Source organism: Ostrinia nubilalis, chromosome 17 (assembly GCF_963855985.1).
Source record: "Ostrinia nubilalis chromosome 17, ilOstNubi1.1, whole genome shotgun sequence".
Taxonomy (NCBI): Eukaryota; Metazoa; Arthropoda; class Insecta; order Lepidoptera; family Crambidae; genus Ostrinia; species Ostrinia nubilalis.
This window is the reverse complement of record NC_087104.1, coordinates 14731838-14749224: the sequence shown is the minus strand read 5'-3', so window position 1 is coordinate 14749224 and position 17387 is coordinate 14731838. Positions and strand designations below refer to the sequence as shown.

General features: G+C 36.9%; 4 protein-coding genes and 1 long non-coding RNA gene across 5 annotated transcripts; 3 read left to right on the top strand and 2 right to left on the bottom strand.

The window, feature by feature from the left end:
* Positions 1 to 3865: 3865 nt before the first annotated feature.
* On the top strand, positions 3866 to 7908 carry LOC135079767 (uncharacterized). Its single transcript, XR_010258893.1, has 5 exons — positions 3866 to 4159; positions 4381 to 4434; positions 4844 to 4996; positions 5468 to 5554; positions 5673 to 7908. It is a non-coding gene; the product is annotated as an uncharacterized LOC135079767 (long non-coding RNA).
* Positions 7909 to 8765: 857 nt separating this feature from the next.
* On the bottom strand, positions 8766 to 9387 carry LOC135079766 (dolichyl-diphosphooligosaccharide--protein glycosyltransferase subunit DAD1). Its single transcript, XM_063974370.1, has 2 exons — positions 9114 to 9387; positions 8766 to 8969 (listed from the first exon to the last, which is right to left on the bottom strand). The coding sequence occupies exons 1-2, from the start codon at positions 9319 to 9321 to the stop codon at positions 8839 to 8841; spliced, it is 339 nt and encodes a 112-aa protein (XP_063830440.1). The 5' UTR covers positions 9322 to 9387; the 3' UTR covers positions 8766 to 8838.
* A 276-nt stretch (positions 9388 to 9663) lies between these two features.
* LOC135080130 (proteasome subunit beta type-1) lies at positions 9664 to 10512 on the top strand. The gene has a single exon (XM_063974818.1). The coding sequence runs from the start codon at positions 9777 to 9779 to the stop codon at positions 10473 to 10475; it is 699 nt and encodes a 232-aa protein (XP_063830888.1). The 5' UTR covers positions 9664 to 9776; the 3' UTR covers positions 10476 to 10512.
* A 78-nt stretch (positions 10513 to 10590) lies between these two features.
* LOC135080129 (trafficking protein particle complex subunit 11) lies at positions 10591 to 14151 on the bottom strand. The gene has a single exon (XM_063974817.1). The coding sequence runs from the start codon at positions 14027 to 14029 to the stop codon at positions 10715 to 10717; it is 3315 nt and encodes a 1104-aa protein (XP_063830887.1). The 5' UTR covers positions 14030 to 14151; the 3' UTR covers positions 10591 to 10714.
* A 1656-nt stretch (positions 14152 to 15807) lies between these two features.
* Positions 15808 to 16967, top strand: LOC135079764 (SAP30-binding protein). Its single transcript, XM_063974369.1, has one exon. It carries the CDS (start codon positions 15920 to 15922, stop codon positions 16781 to 16783), a length of 864 nt encoding a protein of 287 aa, XP_063830439.1. The 5' UTR covers positions 15808 to 15919; the 3' UTR covers positions 16784 to 16967.
* The last annotated feature ends 420 nt before the right edge of the window (positions 16968 to 17387 follow it).

Sequence of the window (17387 nt, the reverse complement as noted above, 5' to 3'; positions counted from 1 at the left end):
TTGACACCAACATGTACTGATATACAGGACTGGTATCCTGCCGTAAAAATAGTTTTATGTTTATTTAGTTTATAAAATTCACACGTGTACTTATTATTTTAAAGTGAAGTTTACTGCTTCATAGGCGCATTTGCAATTAATTTAAAAATATAAGTGTAAAAAACATAGTTAATGCAATGCATGAGAAATTGCTTAATTTCACACTATAATGTAAATTTCTGACTAAAATTCAAATATTGGACCTATAAGATATATTTTATAATTTTATTTTTATATCACCGAGAATACATGCATACTTATGTAAGTACTTACTTTTTATTACGTAAACGAAACTGGCTTTCTCACTATTCACATTACATATTAAAATTATTATAAGATTGTTGTTACTCTTTATATCAATAATAATTATGATTATTGTTTTAAATTGATTCATGACTAGTCAAAATAAAAACATTACTTAATTAAATTGTGGTTTTATTCCCTATTTTTTTTGTCTGTACCCTCAGTCGCCATATTGTTTTTCTACATTCCTTTTATGTTTTGCGATAGGTATATCTTTACCACGAAATATTTTCGAAAATAGGTAGTTATTGAATGTGGTGGTTAGTGGTTAGGTCAATGATATTACAGAACTATAGATATGTTACGTTCATAGAAATTACGATTTTAATCCGTGCCGAGCTATTCCAAATTGCACACATTGACAAATGTAACTGATAAGTGAAACAAAAGATACGAAATAGCACGCAAATGAAAGAGATAGCTATAGTTTTAACGATTCTGCACTAACTAATCTATGTCCGCAGCGCACGCATCCTTATCGCTCTAACGTCAAAACAAGATCGCTTTCTCTTTCTTAACTTGAACATGGCGCATGGCGTCTTGATTGTTTGCATAAATAATTGAAAATATAAATACTAAATAATTTTGCATAATCACATGTGTTAAGAGATCCCTTGTATTTTGTTTACTTTAGAGTCATAATTGGTACACTTTCGAAACACACACGATGGCATTTCTTATTTATTTTGGTAAGAACACAGGAACTTACGGTGTGGTACCCACGCGATTGCGCACGACGCAGGCCACACGAAGACTAAACACAAGACGTCCCAATTGGGACGTATTTGAGTATTCACAGCGCGAGCGCCTATAACATATCTGCTTTTGTTTTTATATAATACTAGCTTTCCGCCCGCGGCTTCGCCCGCGTGGAATTTTGTCTGTCACAGAAAAAGTTTATCGCGCGCGTCCCTGTTTCAAAAACCGGGATAAAAACTATCCTATGTTCTTTCCCCGGGACTCAAACTATCTCTATGCCAAATTTCATCAAAATCGGTTGCGAGGTTTAAGCGGGAAAGCGTAACAGACAGACAGACAGAGTTACTTTCGCATTTATAATATTAGTTGGGATCATTGGGTTAGGTCGTGTAAAACCTCATGTAAAACCGTGTACGTTACTCCAGCTGGAAAGTAGCTCCTAGAGCAGTCTTTCTCAAAGTGGACGATAACGCCCCCTTGTGGGCGCTGCAGGCTTAAAATGGGGCGGTAAGTGACCCAGAAAAAAATCGGGACGTTATGTAGAGGCTTGGGAGGCGTCATCTACTAGGAGGACTCTTAGACATCGACTGAGCTCGACTCTTGACTACAACAATGGGGGGCGCTAAAAAATAATTTATTCTCAAAGTGGGCAGTAGACTAAATTAATTTGGAACCGCTGTCCTAGAGTGATACGAGTAGAACGTATAATTAGTTCCCAACGTGGTGTAAATGTGCGCCGAATTAGAGATTTGTGCGTGCTGTCGTTTTGGTATAAAACGAAAAAAAAAAACGGTTCCTGCTGGAGTAACGTTGTTCTAGCAGGAAAATTCTAAGCGAATGATCGGACGGAATATCAAGCAGGGTACATTGGATTATTGGCCAGGGTCCAGGGAGTCCAGTAATAGAAAAATAATTTCCCAATTTTTTTTGTAACTTCAAAAATATGATAATAAAAATTCAAATAACCATTTTGAAATGATCAGTATATTTTTAAGCCTTAGTTTTTCAACTGAAACCTTAAATTCAAGAAAGGATTATTTTTTAATTTGTGAAAATGCTCTCCATTCTTACTGGGAATGTTTCAATGTTGGCAACACTTCTGAAATGTCAAAATCAGAGTTCTCATACAAAAACTAGTCTCTATATGTAGCAATTGATATACAACCTTATCCCTTAAGCAATAAAGTGCATTTTGGATTGATTTCACTATAGCAGGGGAACCCGCGGATCAATACCACCATACTAAAAATAATTGTTAGTGTCCTTATGTTGGTAGTATTGTTAGTTTGACAAATGAAAAAAAAATGTCTGTCAATTGAGTTTGAGTTTTTAACCGGCGAATTGATTCGTGTGAAGTTATTTTCTCAGATTTGGTGCAATATTACTGTAAATAAACTTTTCTGTCGTTTACGTTGAGTTGATTAAGTTCCTCCGTATCGGGCGTGATAAAGTTTGCTGTTCAGTGTTATGTTTTTTGTGAGATAGAGACTCTTTTAAATAAGCTGTGTTTCAACTTCTACAGAAGTTTAAACTCTTATTTACTTTTCTGTTTAATGGGTATGTTATCTACTTACTTGAAATATTACATCTATTACAAATCTATTTTTCATTAAAAACAACCCTATGTGATGAAAATGTAAATGTACTTTCAAAACTGGTAAATGCATGAACCAGGGCATTGACACTGGTTGGAGAGAAATTATAGGCTTTGTTTAATTAATACCTATTTCATTTTAGGCTTCTACTGATAATGGAGAGTAGAAACAACAAGAAGTGCGTTATTTGTAATAAGAGGCGAAGTCGTGGTGGATCACCCTTACTTTTGAGTAGGTTTCCTCTGGATTCTGACCGGTAAGTTTCTAATAACACTCATTTATTACAAGATAATTTTACTGATTGTGTAAACTTAAAGGCTGGGATTAATATTTTTAATCATACAGTAAATAACCATAACCAATTTTTAATTTCAGTATTTTGTTTCGTACTCTGCAAATGAATTGCATAACAATACTAAAAGAAATTAGTTGATGAATAAAGGACATCATCCATTTTGGTCCAAAATCAAAAGTGCCGGCCAAAAAATAAAAATGCTGTATTCTGATAGAATACGTCCGCCTTATCATTTATTACTATGGCACCAAAGCTGTAGCACCACTGTGCATCGTAGTATTTGAGTTCTAAAAATATATGAAACGACTGACTTTGATCTCAAATACTACGAGGCACAGTGGTGCTACAGCTTTGGTGTCATAGTAACAAATGCTAAGGCGGACGTATTCTGTCAGAATACAGCACTTATTTTTTTATTGGCCGACATTTTTGATTTTGAACAAAAAATGTATGAATCGTCGATGAATTTTAGATCTCAAATACTCGACGCACAGTGGTGCTACAGCTTTGGTGCCATAGTAACAAATGCTAAGGCAGACGTATTCTGTCAGAAGACAGCACTTTTTTTTATTGGCCGACACTTTTGATTTTGAACAAAAAATGTATGAATCGTCGATGAATTTTAGATCTCAAATACTCGACGCATAGTGGTGCTACAGCTTTGGTGCCATAGTAACAAATGCTAAGGCGGACGTATTCTGTCAGAAGACAGCACTTTTTTATTTATTGGCCGACACTTTTGATTTTGAACAAAAAATGTATGAATAGTCGATGACTTTTAGATCTCAAATACTCGACGCACAGTGGAGCTACGGCTTTGGTGCCATAGTAACAAATGCTAAGGCAGACGTATTCTGTCAGAATACAGCACTTTTTTTTGTTGGCCGGCACTTTTGATTTTGGACCAAAAATATATGAAACGTGGATGATGTCCTTTCAGTTTGTTATTCTTTTTCTTTTCTAATAGGTATTTCTTATTTCAGTTGTCGAATGTGGGTTAAAAATGCTGGCTTAGAAGACTTAGCATATGTACCTATTGAAAAGTTACACCAACTGAAGTTTGTTTGTGGTGGGCACTTCACTCCTGAATCCTTCAATGCCAAAGGAACTCGGCTGAAGAACTCAGCTATTCCAACACTGGAATTGAGCAATCCCATCTTGCCAGATGAAGTTTTGACAGAGTTTCCTCTTCATGTAAAAGACTCCAATAAAGAAAACCTCAAGACAGGTATGATGATGACTTCAATTATTTTTTTTAAATTTAATTTACTATCTATCAATTTTTCTGAATTATTTAGATGTCTTAATTAATTTTCTTTGGTTTCCAAAACAAACCAACCGAATGCAATTTAACAAGGTTCTTTCTTTGTAACCACAAACATGTGTTGTATGCTTATCAATAAATAATATATAATTTCAATTATTAATTATATCTATACTTTGTTACAGTTCTTTATGATCATTCATATTGCATTCCAAAGAAGTCAAATCCAGTTGAACGAGGTATGTTTATCTAAAATTATACTAATAATATAAAAAGGAAATATTTAATTGTTTGTTTGTATTTGATCGGCTCCGTAACTCGAAGCCAAGATAGCCTAAAGTGCGGGTTAGAACCCCACAGCTTGAATATTGTAGTAAACCCACTCGTAACACAATTTAGCTTAGAATGTGTGTTGAGTTAGAGGAACTTTAGTAATTTGTGTAATACAAATTCTTCAAAAAAAGTACCGGACCAATTTGAAAAATTTTAGGCAATCTACATTAATTAGCCAGGTCAGCTAGTTTAATAATATTTATAAGCTAGTAATTTTTAATGTGAGCAAGACATGTACTAGACTGATTGTACCCTAAAGTTGGGTAAGAACATGACATTTTATTACCCAATTCACATTTCATTATCTGCTTTCAGTTCCCCTTACAACTACAACCAAACAACTAAATTCAACATGTTTGGGAGCTGTGGATATACCAGATTCTGGTATTTCTGCGAAAACAACTTTTGAACCTCTTCCTTCTACTTCCAATGCACCAGAACATATGACCTATAAACCCATTACTCATGGTAAGTGTACAAACTAATTATTTACCTTCTAAAATATGCCTTCCCTCAAACTAAAGAATGCCACCCTGGATGCGTTCTGCAGTCTGCAGTCAGGTCAAAATGAACTTATATGTACAACATTCTAGGTTTCTGTACATTTTATATTAATGCGATTTGACCGTGCGGATACGAACAAAGAACGCAAAGCACACGTGACTGATTGCCTTATCACGACCACTTACAGATTGTCTTGACATACCCGCAGACCGCATCCAGAATGCAGAACATTAAAACCTCTAAATGCCTTTAATTTAATATTATGTCATTGTTATTGAAGGTGGGCCCACGCTTCATATTTTATGAGAAGAGCTATCATTATCCTGTCTTTGCATTTTTTTAAAACTTGATAATGATTGATTGATTTGGAAATAATATGTTTCATAAAACAACAAAATAAATTTTAAACTAATTTGCATATTTATAATATTTCAGATGATAAAAACATTTGCCATCAAGATGCACAGGCAGAAATATTAGTCCACAGTTATAAAAGACCTAAGAAAAACATTGAAATGAAAGGTAAGATAAAACATACCTAATTTAAAAAACTAAGTAAAATTGCTGATTAATTAACCAATATTCAATTCAATTTGCTTTAATGTTGTTTTTTTTACTAATGGAAATGTTTTTATTACAGACACTTCATCAACATTTACAATTAAAGAGAAGAGGCTTTGGCGACAGTTACAAAATGCAAAAAAAACAATAAGGAATATAGCGAAGTCAAGAGTGAATTTAGACAAGTTAGATTCGGAAGTGCTGACATCGTTAGTAAAGGATGTAGTGCAGAATAACAAAAAAAAGTCACAAGGAAAAAGGTGGACTTTAGCCAACAAAATATATGCTTTGGCTATATTTAAACGGTCCCCTAAAGCATACCGCTATATGCAAAAGCTGTTTACGCTACCAAGCACTAAAACGCTCCAAAGGATTTTAAAAAATATACCAATGGAGCCTGGTATAAATAAAAATATAATTGATATGTTAGAGGCAAAAGCATCAAGTATGCCAAAGGAAAATAAATATTGCTCGTTAATATTTGACGAGATGGCGTTAAAGAAACGGATAATTTATAACGAAATTGCTGATAAAGTGGATGGCTACGTGGATTATGGAGAGGGCGAGAACATGGGACGAGAAAAGAAAATTGCAGACCATGCGTTAGTGTTTATGATACAGGGTGCTAAACATAAATACAAGCAATATATTGCGCACTATTTTGTGGAAGGCACAATATCAACAGCAAAACTGGCAAAAATTATATCGGACATCATCAAAAAATTAAAAGAAATCGGATTTATGGTTCTAACAACAGTTTGTGATCAGGGATCTACAAATATAGGAGCTCTTAACATGTTAAAAAGAAACTGTGGACAAGGCATAGATAGCAACTTTTTCTCTGTAAATAATGACAAAATTTTTATAATCTATGACATCCCTCACTTGTTCAAATCATTACGAAACAATTTCTTTAAAAGTGGAAATATGTCTTTCGATGGAAAAATTGCACAATGGAGGCATTTGGTAGTTGCAGAAGAACACAACAGAAATTTTTTAAATTTTAAAAAACTGAATAGTACCATTGTAAATCCAACATTCAAAACTAAGATGAGGGTGAAGTATGCTGCGCATGCTCTGAGTAATACCGTGGCAGCTATTTTAAAAATGATGGCATGGAAAGAAGTTTCTGATTGCAATGATACAGCATTTGTGATTGAACAGTTAGATAAACTATTTGATTGTACAAATGGTCCATCATCTTTAAATGACGTAAAGAAAGGGATCCGGGAAAATGTTTCCACATCAAGTAATCACATTGAGTCTTGGACCTTTTATACTGATAAGTTAAAAACCATAAAATTTATAACAGCAGAAAACACGATAATAAAAAATGTTAAATGCGTAAAGGGATATCAAATATCTATCAAATCCTTAAACGATATTTGGGAAAAGTTAAAGAATGAAGGGTTTAAATATATGAACCTTAGACAGTTTAACCAAGACTCTCTGGAAAACTTATTTGGAATCATTAGGCAACACAGTGTAACCAATAGAAATCCCACTATCACGCACTTTACTGCAGCGCTTAAAACAAGCATGGTTACTGGGCTGAAAGTGCCTCATAGCAGAAGTGCTAATTGTGAAGCAGACAACAATAAACATATGCTGGAATATAAAGACATTTTAAAAACTAATTTAAAAACAACAGAAATAAAAATTAATGTTCAAGATTCCACAGACACTGAATTTTATCCTGTGTTGTCTATCCCGGACCCTGAAAACTTAGAACAGCCCATTGAAAATTTGTGTAGCCTTGAAAACCAACCAGTAGTATATGTAAGCGGGTATTTAGCTGCCAAACTATTACAGAACAGTTCTTGTTTAATTTGTGAAGAGTGTTTGAGCGTGAAAACTCCTGTTGACAATGATTTGTATGCATATATATCTCTTCGCGAATGGTGGCATGATAAAAAAAGTCTCGTTTATCCAACAATTCAATTATGTACCACCGTAAATGAAGCTAAACAATTTTATCATGACCATATTGCCGACCAGATATATATGGAAAATGTTGGAAAATTCATTTTCTTAATGTTGAGTACAAATTGTAATTTTAGTTGGTTTAAATGTCAACAACATAATAAAGAAATTTATGATAAGATGTTTAAAATATTAAGTTACCTTTTTCTAAGAAAAAGTTGTAAAATCATTAATGACAGCTTCATAAAAAGTGAAAACAATTTTGCTGACAAAAGTAAAAAAGCACAGCAACAAAGCATTGAAAAGTAATCTTAGGGCTGAGGTTCGATCAGCTGATAAGAAAATTAAAGATGTTTATAAATAAAAATCCTATTTTTTCTTAGAAAAAGTTGTGAAAATAAAAGTTTACAAAATTATCATTTCTGTACATTGTTATAATTTTCAATAATTCCTCATGCCTACAACTGCTATGTCATGTTCAATACTTATTGTAATATACCTATTTTATTTCGAAATAAATAATTTATGTTACAAAACTTCGTTTTACTTACACATAGTATAAAATAAAAATAGTAATCATTAAAATATTGAAGGTTCCTATACTAGATATCGATATGCAATTACAACCCTAGCAAAGTATCGATAATCGATAAGTTATTACGAACGTCACTAATACTGTCAGAAAATAAGGCATTATGTTGGTAGCTCCGCCTGTAGTTTGTGCGGTTGGTAAAGATTTGCGGGTCGTTCTCTAAAATGCATATGTGTGCGTGAGCTCAAAAAATATCTATGGAGTGCCGTCTCTTACTCTTTTATGCTCTTTGGTATAGCAGGGTCTATCTACTTTATTCCATCTAGTCCTACCAGTAGTTCGATACTCGATAGTCAAACTGTTAGTTCTGTTTTGCCAAACTTTTAACACTATAAAATGTATTCTAGATAAACATGAATGATTAATAATGTTGCTATTCTTTATTATTAAGAAAATAATATCTATATTCCCAAAGGTTTAACAAGTTAATTATCACCTAACTTGGTCTCCACACTGGGCAAAGCGGGTAAATTGTTGTTAATAGGTATCGTTTTCTTGAAATATGTACTACAATATTTCATAATGTAAAGGTTACAGACAGAAGTCATGGCATTTCACTGATGGTTGTTCTGTTAATTTTATTTAAACCATTCCATAAGTGACATACAAAATAAAATTGATTGTTTCCCTAATATTAATAAATAAAAAATAAAATAATCCAGTTTTGTGGTAATGTAATATTACATTTATTATATTATAAAGATTAGAACATTATTTTGTGAATTTTGGCCTATCCTATGAAGTTGATGACGACGATGTGAAGGACGAGATGCGCAAAAATAAAATCGGCAAAACCACGCTCCGCGCTCAAGCCCTGGAACTCCTGCTTGTTTTCGGGGTTCACTTGCAACCGTAAGCACACTGGAAACGAAATGGACACAATTTTAATGATATTAATTAAACAAATGTAGTTGTTTACTTACATACATACACGGTAAGGTTAGGTAAGCAGAAGAGAACATGTTTATCAATAAAGCCCATAATTAAAAGCATAAAAATACTTACCTCCAAGAACAAATGAGCTGACGGTGGAAATGAAGCCGCTAAGGAATGAATTGAAGGGAAAAGTGCCGACCAGACAACAATACACAAATTGTATGACCGCGGTGAGGAACACGTATAATAAATAGGCGTCGATGATCTTTAACTTCTTGGAAGTTTTTGTAGTATATTCTTGATACAATTTCGGGATTACAGACATAAGAGAAGTCATTTTAAAAGATTCCTTTGGTATTTTCCGGCTTTTCAACAAATATTTTTACACGTCAGCTTTCGGAGATTGCAAAATTGACAGATGGATGACAATGACATGACAGCAGATCGTCGTTTTCGTTCTACAACAACGCAGGTTTCGTCAAAAGATTTATTTACAATTATTTCGCATTTACTAAGAACATGATCATGTTGTTATTAATTAGTCAATTTATTTCTAAAAATAAATAATTAGTTAAAAATCCTACTTTAATTAGATAAAAGGTGGTCTAAACTACAATGTCTTTGTTTCCAAAAAGCCAATAAAACAGTAAAAATGTCAGTGTAATTGACAGTTACAGATGACAGTTTATATGTCAGATTTGAGCTTGCTTGATTTTGCATTTTTAGAAAATTGCTTGTCATTCGTCGTGAATTGGTTAGATTATTAGTTTTTGTTTTTCTAACTGTAACAATATGTTGAACGTAAGTGGAAACTTTCCCGAATATGCCGTACCCGGCGCCAAACAAGTCCGCTTCGAGCCCTACGCAGACAACGGAGGAAGCGTCGTCGCCATCGCCGGCGACGACTATGCCGTGATCGGGGCAGACACTCGTCTCAGCACGGGGTTCTCCATTTACACAAGGGAACAGAAGAAACTGTTCAAGCTGTCGGAGCGGACGGTGCTGGGCGCCACGGGCTGCTGGTGCGACACGCTGACGCTGACGCGGCTGCTGCAGGCGCGCATGCAGATGTACGAGCACGACCACAACAAGTCCATGTCCACGCCGGCGGTAGCGCAGATGCTGTCCACGATGCTGTATTACAAGCGCTTCTTCCCGTACTACGTGTCCAACGTGCTGGCCGGGCTGGACGCCGACGGGCGCGGCTGCGTGTACAGCTACGACCCCATCGGCCACTGCGAGCGCTCCAACTACCGCGCGGGCGGCTCGGCCGGCGCGCAGCTGCAGCCGCTGCTCGACAACCAGATCGGCCTCAAGAACATGCAGAACGTCACCGAGGCGCCTCTCCCCCGAGAGAAGGCCCTGGCTCTGCTCAAAGATGTGTTCATCAGTGCGGCAGAGAGAGACATCTACACAGGAGACTGCATTTACATCCTAATCATCACGGCCAATGGTATTCAAGAGGAGAAGTTTGAGTTGCGTAAAGATTAATTCTGTGATTAATAAATATACCTACTTTTTAAAAATGCTTTTATTTTTTCCTATTCTAGCCAATGAATTTTGGTATGTATGTTTTCTTTGAAATGGGAAAGAAGTAAAGAGCAGGTAACAAATAACTGAATTTATTATTAAAATTAATTACAAGGTAACTCTACAATATAACTTATACATTTTGTTCATAATTATTTACAATTCTGAATATAAGAAGGAATAACATTTCTTCATACAATTTATTTATTGTACTTAGGCATAACAAATATATTCTGTGGAAAGATTTTCTCAAACATTTCTCTTATAACATCTTGATTTGCAGTATCACCCAAGACCGTGGCTTTTAATCGGGGAGGGGTGGTGTTCCCTGTTAGCAGTGGGTGGATGTTGTAGCACAGCTCCACTCGGTCATTGGGCGGGACTGTCACAGCCAGCTTCTTGTACCCCGAGAACATGTAGAAGTCTGTGCCCTCCACCGTCAGGCTCAGCCTTATTGGGGTATTAGTCTTTCCAATCAAAGTACACTTCAAGGGAACAGATGTCTGAACCTCCACTACTTCAGGATAATTGACTTCAATTGCAATGGGACAGTCGTCTATTGGCAGCCCTGACAAGGCGGTGGTACTCATCACACAGTGACCGTCACCATTATTTTTTCGTCTCCATTTAATATTGTATAGACCCACTCTGGTGGGAGTATCGTTAGGCTTGTACTTGGCTTGGATGCATACTGCATCTGATGCTATATTCTTCTCAGCTACCTCTAAGTCACTGATACAAGATGGTGGTTTTGTATCATCAGAATAATTGAAACAATCCAATAGCTCTAATTCTGTATCTACAATCAATAAATCCCATGGGCTTAGGATCTTTATTTGTGGCATGACTATGAAAGGATCATCTACAAAGCATTTTGAAACAGGCTTGAAAGTCATTGATACAAAGTTAGTGGAAACTTCAAAAGGTTTTATAACTGTGATTTTAGTGGTGAAATCTTTAACACATTCAAGTTTTGATATTTCAGGAAGATCTATTAAGTATGATACTTTTATTTGAACTGTTGCAGTGGCTGTTCTGTTAGTCTTTAGGTAAAATGAAATGGAGTGCTGAGAATACTTGTGAATAGCACCTGCTTTTATCTGAAGGGGCTGTGTTTGGGACTCTCCTTCCTTCAGACTTAACTCTGTAACTGACTCAGGATTTGGATTGTCAGGAGAACTCAACAAAGAGAGTGCAAACTTGACATCATACACTGGACTATTTTCATTGTTTGTGATGGTGAATGTTGTGGGAAACCACTCTCCCTGGAGTGCAGGACTAGAATTATTTATACTTATAGACAATTTACATTCTCTTGGTGTAATCGAGGCAGCAGTCAAAGGCACAATACAATCAAATTCAAAGTCTGCTTTGGGGCTCAAAATGAAATGAAGGAGTTCTGGATGAACAGCAGGTTCTATTGCTTTGTTGTCATCGATTTTGAAATTCATCATGATTTTCCTCTTCTTCTCAGAGCCTAATATGAATGATACATTCTTGATATGTAACTCTGACCCATTATCATGAGGGTTTGGTTTAAAATGACACAAGAACCTTTTAACTTTACCACCTTCCAGTGTAATTGTGTTATTTCCATCATGAGTAATGGGAATTTCAATGGACTCTGAGGCACTGGATATGGTGATAAAGGCTTTTATTGCTTCCAAAACAGTTTCATATGTCAATCTAACATATATTTCTACTTCTATTATTTCATCCATCCTGTACCTTTGCTGTTTGAATTTTGGTTTAACTTCCAGAAAACTGGAAATGTTAACCATGTCCACAACTATCACAAATGGATCCTTTTCTATAGCTGCCTGCCATATTTCCAGTGCCTTGTTCTGTGAATTGACTGGGACATCTGGCTCTGGCCCAGGTATGTTCATGTTAAGTACTGACATTATGTTTTTAAATATTCTGCTTTTGTCTTTGTTTGGCACTTGGATATGCTTAGATAGTGCCTCTATTGAGAGCTGCACATAATCTTGTATTTTAGCTGACAAATAGGCACTTTGTAATGCTCTGTTCAGAACATGTGAGGCTAAGAACCACCATTTTTCTCTCCTATAATCCCAGAGCATATGACTCAACAGGGTCAATGCTTTTCCATAATCTGCTGAATAGTAATACTCATTGGCCATTTCAACCACTAACTGTTTTCTCATTCTGGGAGAATGAAATGTTTTAAACTGAGATATAGCACAGCCCAAAAAACTAATAATCATTGCTGAGTGGTTGAACACTCTCTCATTGTACTGCAGTGCCAGCACAGCCGCCTGCTCCTTCTGAGGGTCATGCGGGTCGGCGCTGAGGCGTCCCGGGCGCCACGGCCTCTGCCCATAGTACTCTACTATACCTTCCATCGGATCAGGAGGGGGAGGATATTTGGTTGCCTCGCTACAAACTGACCTCATAGCCTGCCTTCTTTTGACTGTAAACTGTGCAGCATACTGGTAGTAAAAGCCCGGGTGCTGCGACTGAATTCCTGGAAGACCTGCCCTGATGGCCTCATCAAAAAGTTCTCCAAAGGCACTGTACTGCCGGGCGATCCACGCATAGTGCTCAAAGAGAAGCTCGGTGGCACCCACCCTGCTCTTGTACCTTTCCAGGTGGGACTTGAGCTGGGCGATCGCATCCCGAGGCAAGTTCAGAGCGAAGAGCAGCTTACAGAGCTTGTAATTGATGTACCCCGCGACCGTCCTCACCTCGTGCATATTGGTGTCCACCGTCCTGGTCTCCAGCAGGTTGTTGTAGGCGTGCATGTAGTGTTTGTGGGCTGTACTTAAATCCTGTTTTAACTCATTCAGATATCCCAACTTAAACTGGTGTCTCACAAACAAATACTGATGCGTCGTTTTGTTCAGATGATCCCTGTGCTGCTTGATGTTCTTCGTTTCGTGATGATAGTAATTTTGAGCGATATCATAAAAAGCATTCTCCAAGCGAATAATGTAACCCATGAGGTGATCACTGTGGGGAAGAACGAACAGAGACTTGGATTGTATTTCGCACGCGGAGCAGAGCGCCTGCGCGCGCTCGGCGCCCAGCATGTACTCGGAGGGCGGCGGCGCCTGCCCGCCCTGCAGCACCACCACACACACGCGCGTGGCGTGCCCCTCCACCGCGGCTCGTATGGACTGCACCTTCGACGCGCATTCTATTATCTTCTCGTTCCACTGCGGATCGTTCCATTCCATGTCATAAAACAGTACGACGACCGCGGGAATCAGGGATGTTCGTTTGTGAATCCAGTTCTTCTTCAGAATTCCCTTGGGAATGTACCATTCGTACGAGTTTCTTTTGGGTTTCACTACGGGGAACTCGAAGGTGTTGTTGAGCAGCTTGAAGCGCACCGCGGCTCGGTCGGGCCGCCTGTTGTTGGAGAACGCGTCCCATATCTCCTTGTGCACCGCATTGTTCACTGCATCCAATCCCGAGAGCCCGATCAGCGCCAATGGCTTCAGTATTATCTCGGGCGGAAAATCGGTATAATCACTGGGTTGCACTGCCATCCCTGTAGTGGCACTGGGACTAGTGTTCCTACTATTTTTGCATATCACAATTAGTAATCACAAGATTGGGCAAAATGTTTTTTGATTTTGAGGATTTCCAACACCCCCATCCTTCGTCAAAATTAAATGTCACTATTTTGACAGCTGTTAAGTTCCGTTATTCAATTAATAGATTTTGATACCCAATTCATACAATGTACAACATAAAAAGTAACAAAAATCTAAATGCAGTTTTAAGTCAAGAAACTTTAAGATCAATTTAAATCTAACTTTGGTTTAAGGTTCTTTTAAAAAAGAGTAAACAAGGAAATACGTGTGGATTATTTTGTTGCATGAAATGAAACGCATTTTGTATGCGTTGCGATTTTCGTTCGGAAATAGTATAGATTGAGATATTTTTTTCCTAAACATGTCGCGCTTGTCGCTCTGAGGTCTTGCGTATTAAATTCTTCTGAATGATTTGTGAGTTCTGTCTGCGCATTGATGCACGGATGAGATAGAGTTTGATGTATATTAGCTCGTAAGAATTAAGGCTAAAAAATGGATATATTTATAATAAAAATATTCGATGAAATTGAACATAATTCATTTTAGAACGGAATATTAAAAGTCAGTTTTATTTGACATGTGGTTGACAGCATCATCTGTGGTTGTCAGTGTTGCCAGAAGGTTACTTTTAGGTGATTTTTCAGAAATTGTAGAATTAACTTTTACAGGTTATTAGTAAAAAATATTAATAGTGACAATTAGAGATGGGTAGTGGGTAAAAACCCATTTCACCCGATTGGGTTAAAACCGGGTGATTTGGGTAAAAACCCGGTTTTTACCCATTATCACCCATTCTGGTGGGTGAAAACAAAAAAAGCTTTTTTTTAAAGTGAGAAGTGGTATTTGTTGCTAAGGGGGCATTCTAGTGTTACGTAATGCAATCTGGGGGGAGAGGAGGTCTTGAAAAACGTTACAATGCGTTACAGTGGCGGAAGGGCGGTTCGATTTCAAGTTTTTAAGCAGAAGTACTTTGTAGTTGGTGTTGTTATTTGTAACTTTATACCGTAATGTCATCAAAGAGAGAGTTTGGCATCTTTGGCATCCCCCCCCTCCATGTCCTTGCCATGATCACAAATTATTGTATTCCTACTAAATTTCTTCTAAATCGGTTCAACGATTCTTGAAATAACACCATTTTATAAAATAATTGGTCACATCATCATAACGTGATCAATTTTACGATTTGGCCACGATATAAATGCATATTAGTGTTAAATTTGACTTATTACTTATTAATCAATAAACTTAAATGAGAAAAATTCAATAAAAATAAAGAAAAGATACCAATTGAAATAATTATAAAATTATTTGTTTTCACCCGGTGTAAACACCCACGGGTGGAATGAAACGGGTTTTTATTGGGTTTTTACCCTCATGTGGGTTTTTACCCGGGTGGAAACCCATCTCTAGTGACAATTTAAAAATTATGTCATAAAGTGCATTTAAACTTAATTTGATTTATTATTTGTTAAAAAAAATGAGTTTTAGCGAATGTTTTTCGATAATAAAACGCAAATCCATGAAACGTTTTTATACGACTGGTCACTTTTCGAATTTAGATTATCAATTGTATTCATTTTCCATCCAGGAACAACCTTACACAATCATCGCTCCGCACCGGTTACCTTACATAACATCGGTTACTTTTTATTCAAAAAGGTAACTTTTTTTTATATTTCTGGTAATTTCTGACTAGACCCAACTGGCAACACTGGTGGTTGTCAGTCATAGACTATGTTGTCAGTGTACCAATTTTACGGAATTTTGATTTCTGATAAAAATTCAATAATATTATTAGTGAATAACCAATAAACCGAGACTGAGTCGCAAGAAATTCCCAAAATGACATCTCAAGCCTTAGCATCACTTACAGCTACCTACACAGACTCCGAGGGAGAGGAAAGCATTGTTGATGAACAGACACCTGAAAAAGAGGATCCAAAAGTTGTCCATTCTGCGCCCGTCAGTCCAAAAAAGGCTGAGGAAGGCACTAAATCTTCATCTGCACCACCGTCTCCCAAAAGGCGCCTGGTTTCATATGTAGATGACACCATAGTTTCGGATGAAGAGCAGTTGTCGCCGAACGCTGAAGATCAAGATGATATGCGACGTTTGTCAATGGAAACCGATACCGATGAAGCCATCCCGCGCTCGGACCCCGACGACTCGCAGGACGGCGTCAGCATACCGCCGGAGCCGCCGGGCAAGTGCCCCAAGGAACTGCAGGAATCCATAGCCAAGTTCTACAGTCGCATGTTGAGCGAAGGCCTAGACATGAATAGAATAATTCAAGACAAAAAGAACTTTAGGAATCCCAGTATTTATGAGAAACTAATTCAATTTTGTGATATAAACGAGCTAGACACTAACTATCCTCCTGAAATATATGACCCGCTGAAATGGGGTAAAGAATCATATTATGATGAATTGTCGCGAGTACAAAAATTTGAAATGGATAGGAGAGAAAAGGAAAAGAAAGATAAATTATCTAAGATTGATTTTATAACAGGTGTTGCAAAGAAACCAGAAAGTGATGATGAGAAAAAAAGAAAGTCTAAGTGGGACCAGGCTGCGCCGAACGTGGGCACCAAGCCCGCCATCAAGCAGCCCGGCCTGCTGCAGCAGCCGCTCACCAGCAACGTCACGGGCACCAAGAGCACCGTCATCTCTGCCTTTGGATCTCTCCCTAAGAAAACTAAGATGTGACTTGAAACCAAGGCTTATGAGAAAGTTAAGCCATAAAAGTATTTTTTTCTCAAGCACAAGAGCTGAGTGTGACTTCTACAGACGAATTTTGTAATGTGGTGTTTTTGAACAGTGTGCAGTGTACATATTCAATTAAAATTACAACAAATAAATTTAATTTAATATATAATTTGGTATTCATAAATGTTTCTTTGATTTTTATGTTGTACTAAGCTATTCAATCAACCCCATAAAGTAAGATAAAATAAAATATTTTTTAAAACACTGATTCAAATCAAATACAAAACATATTTTTATTAAATTATTTTAAATCTATAGCCACAACCTTTTTTGCTGCTACAAGCTTTGCATAATTTGGGAGTTCAGGACTAGATGGCGCTGTTTAAAAAAATATCTATAGTGATGTGACTTCACTCGATTCTTTTAGGTAGGCACCGAATAAGAAAAATAGATTTCTTTATCTAGAACTGACTGATTTCTCCATAATCACTTTAGTACTCTCCACTGGGTGCTGGTTGCTCAAGGTCTTTTAAATCGGTAAGCGATCAAAACAACTCGATAATTAATTGATTGGGGTTTCGTTACGAGTTTTTGATTCGGTTAA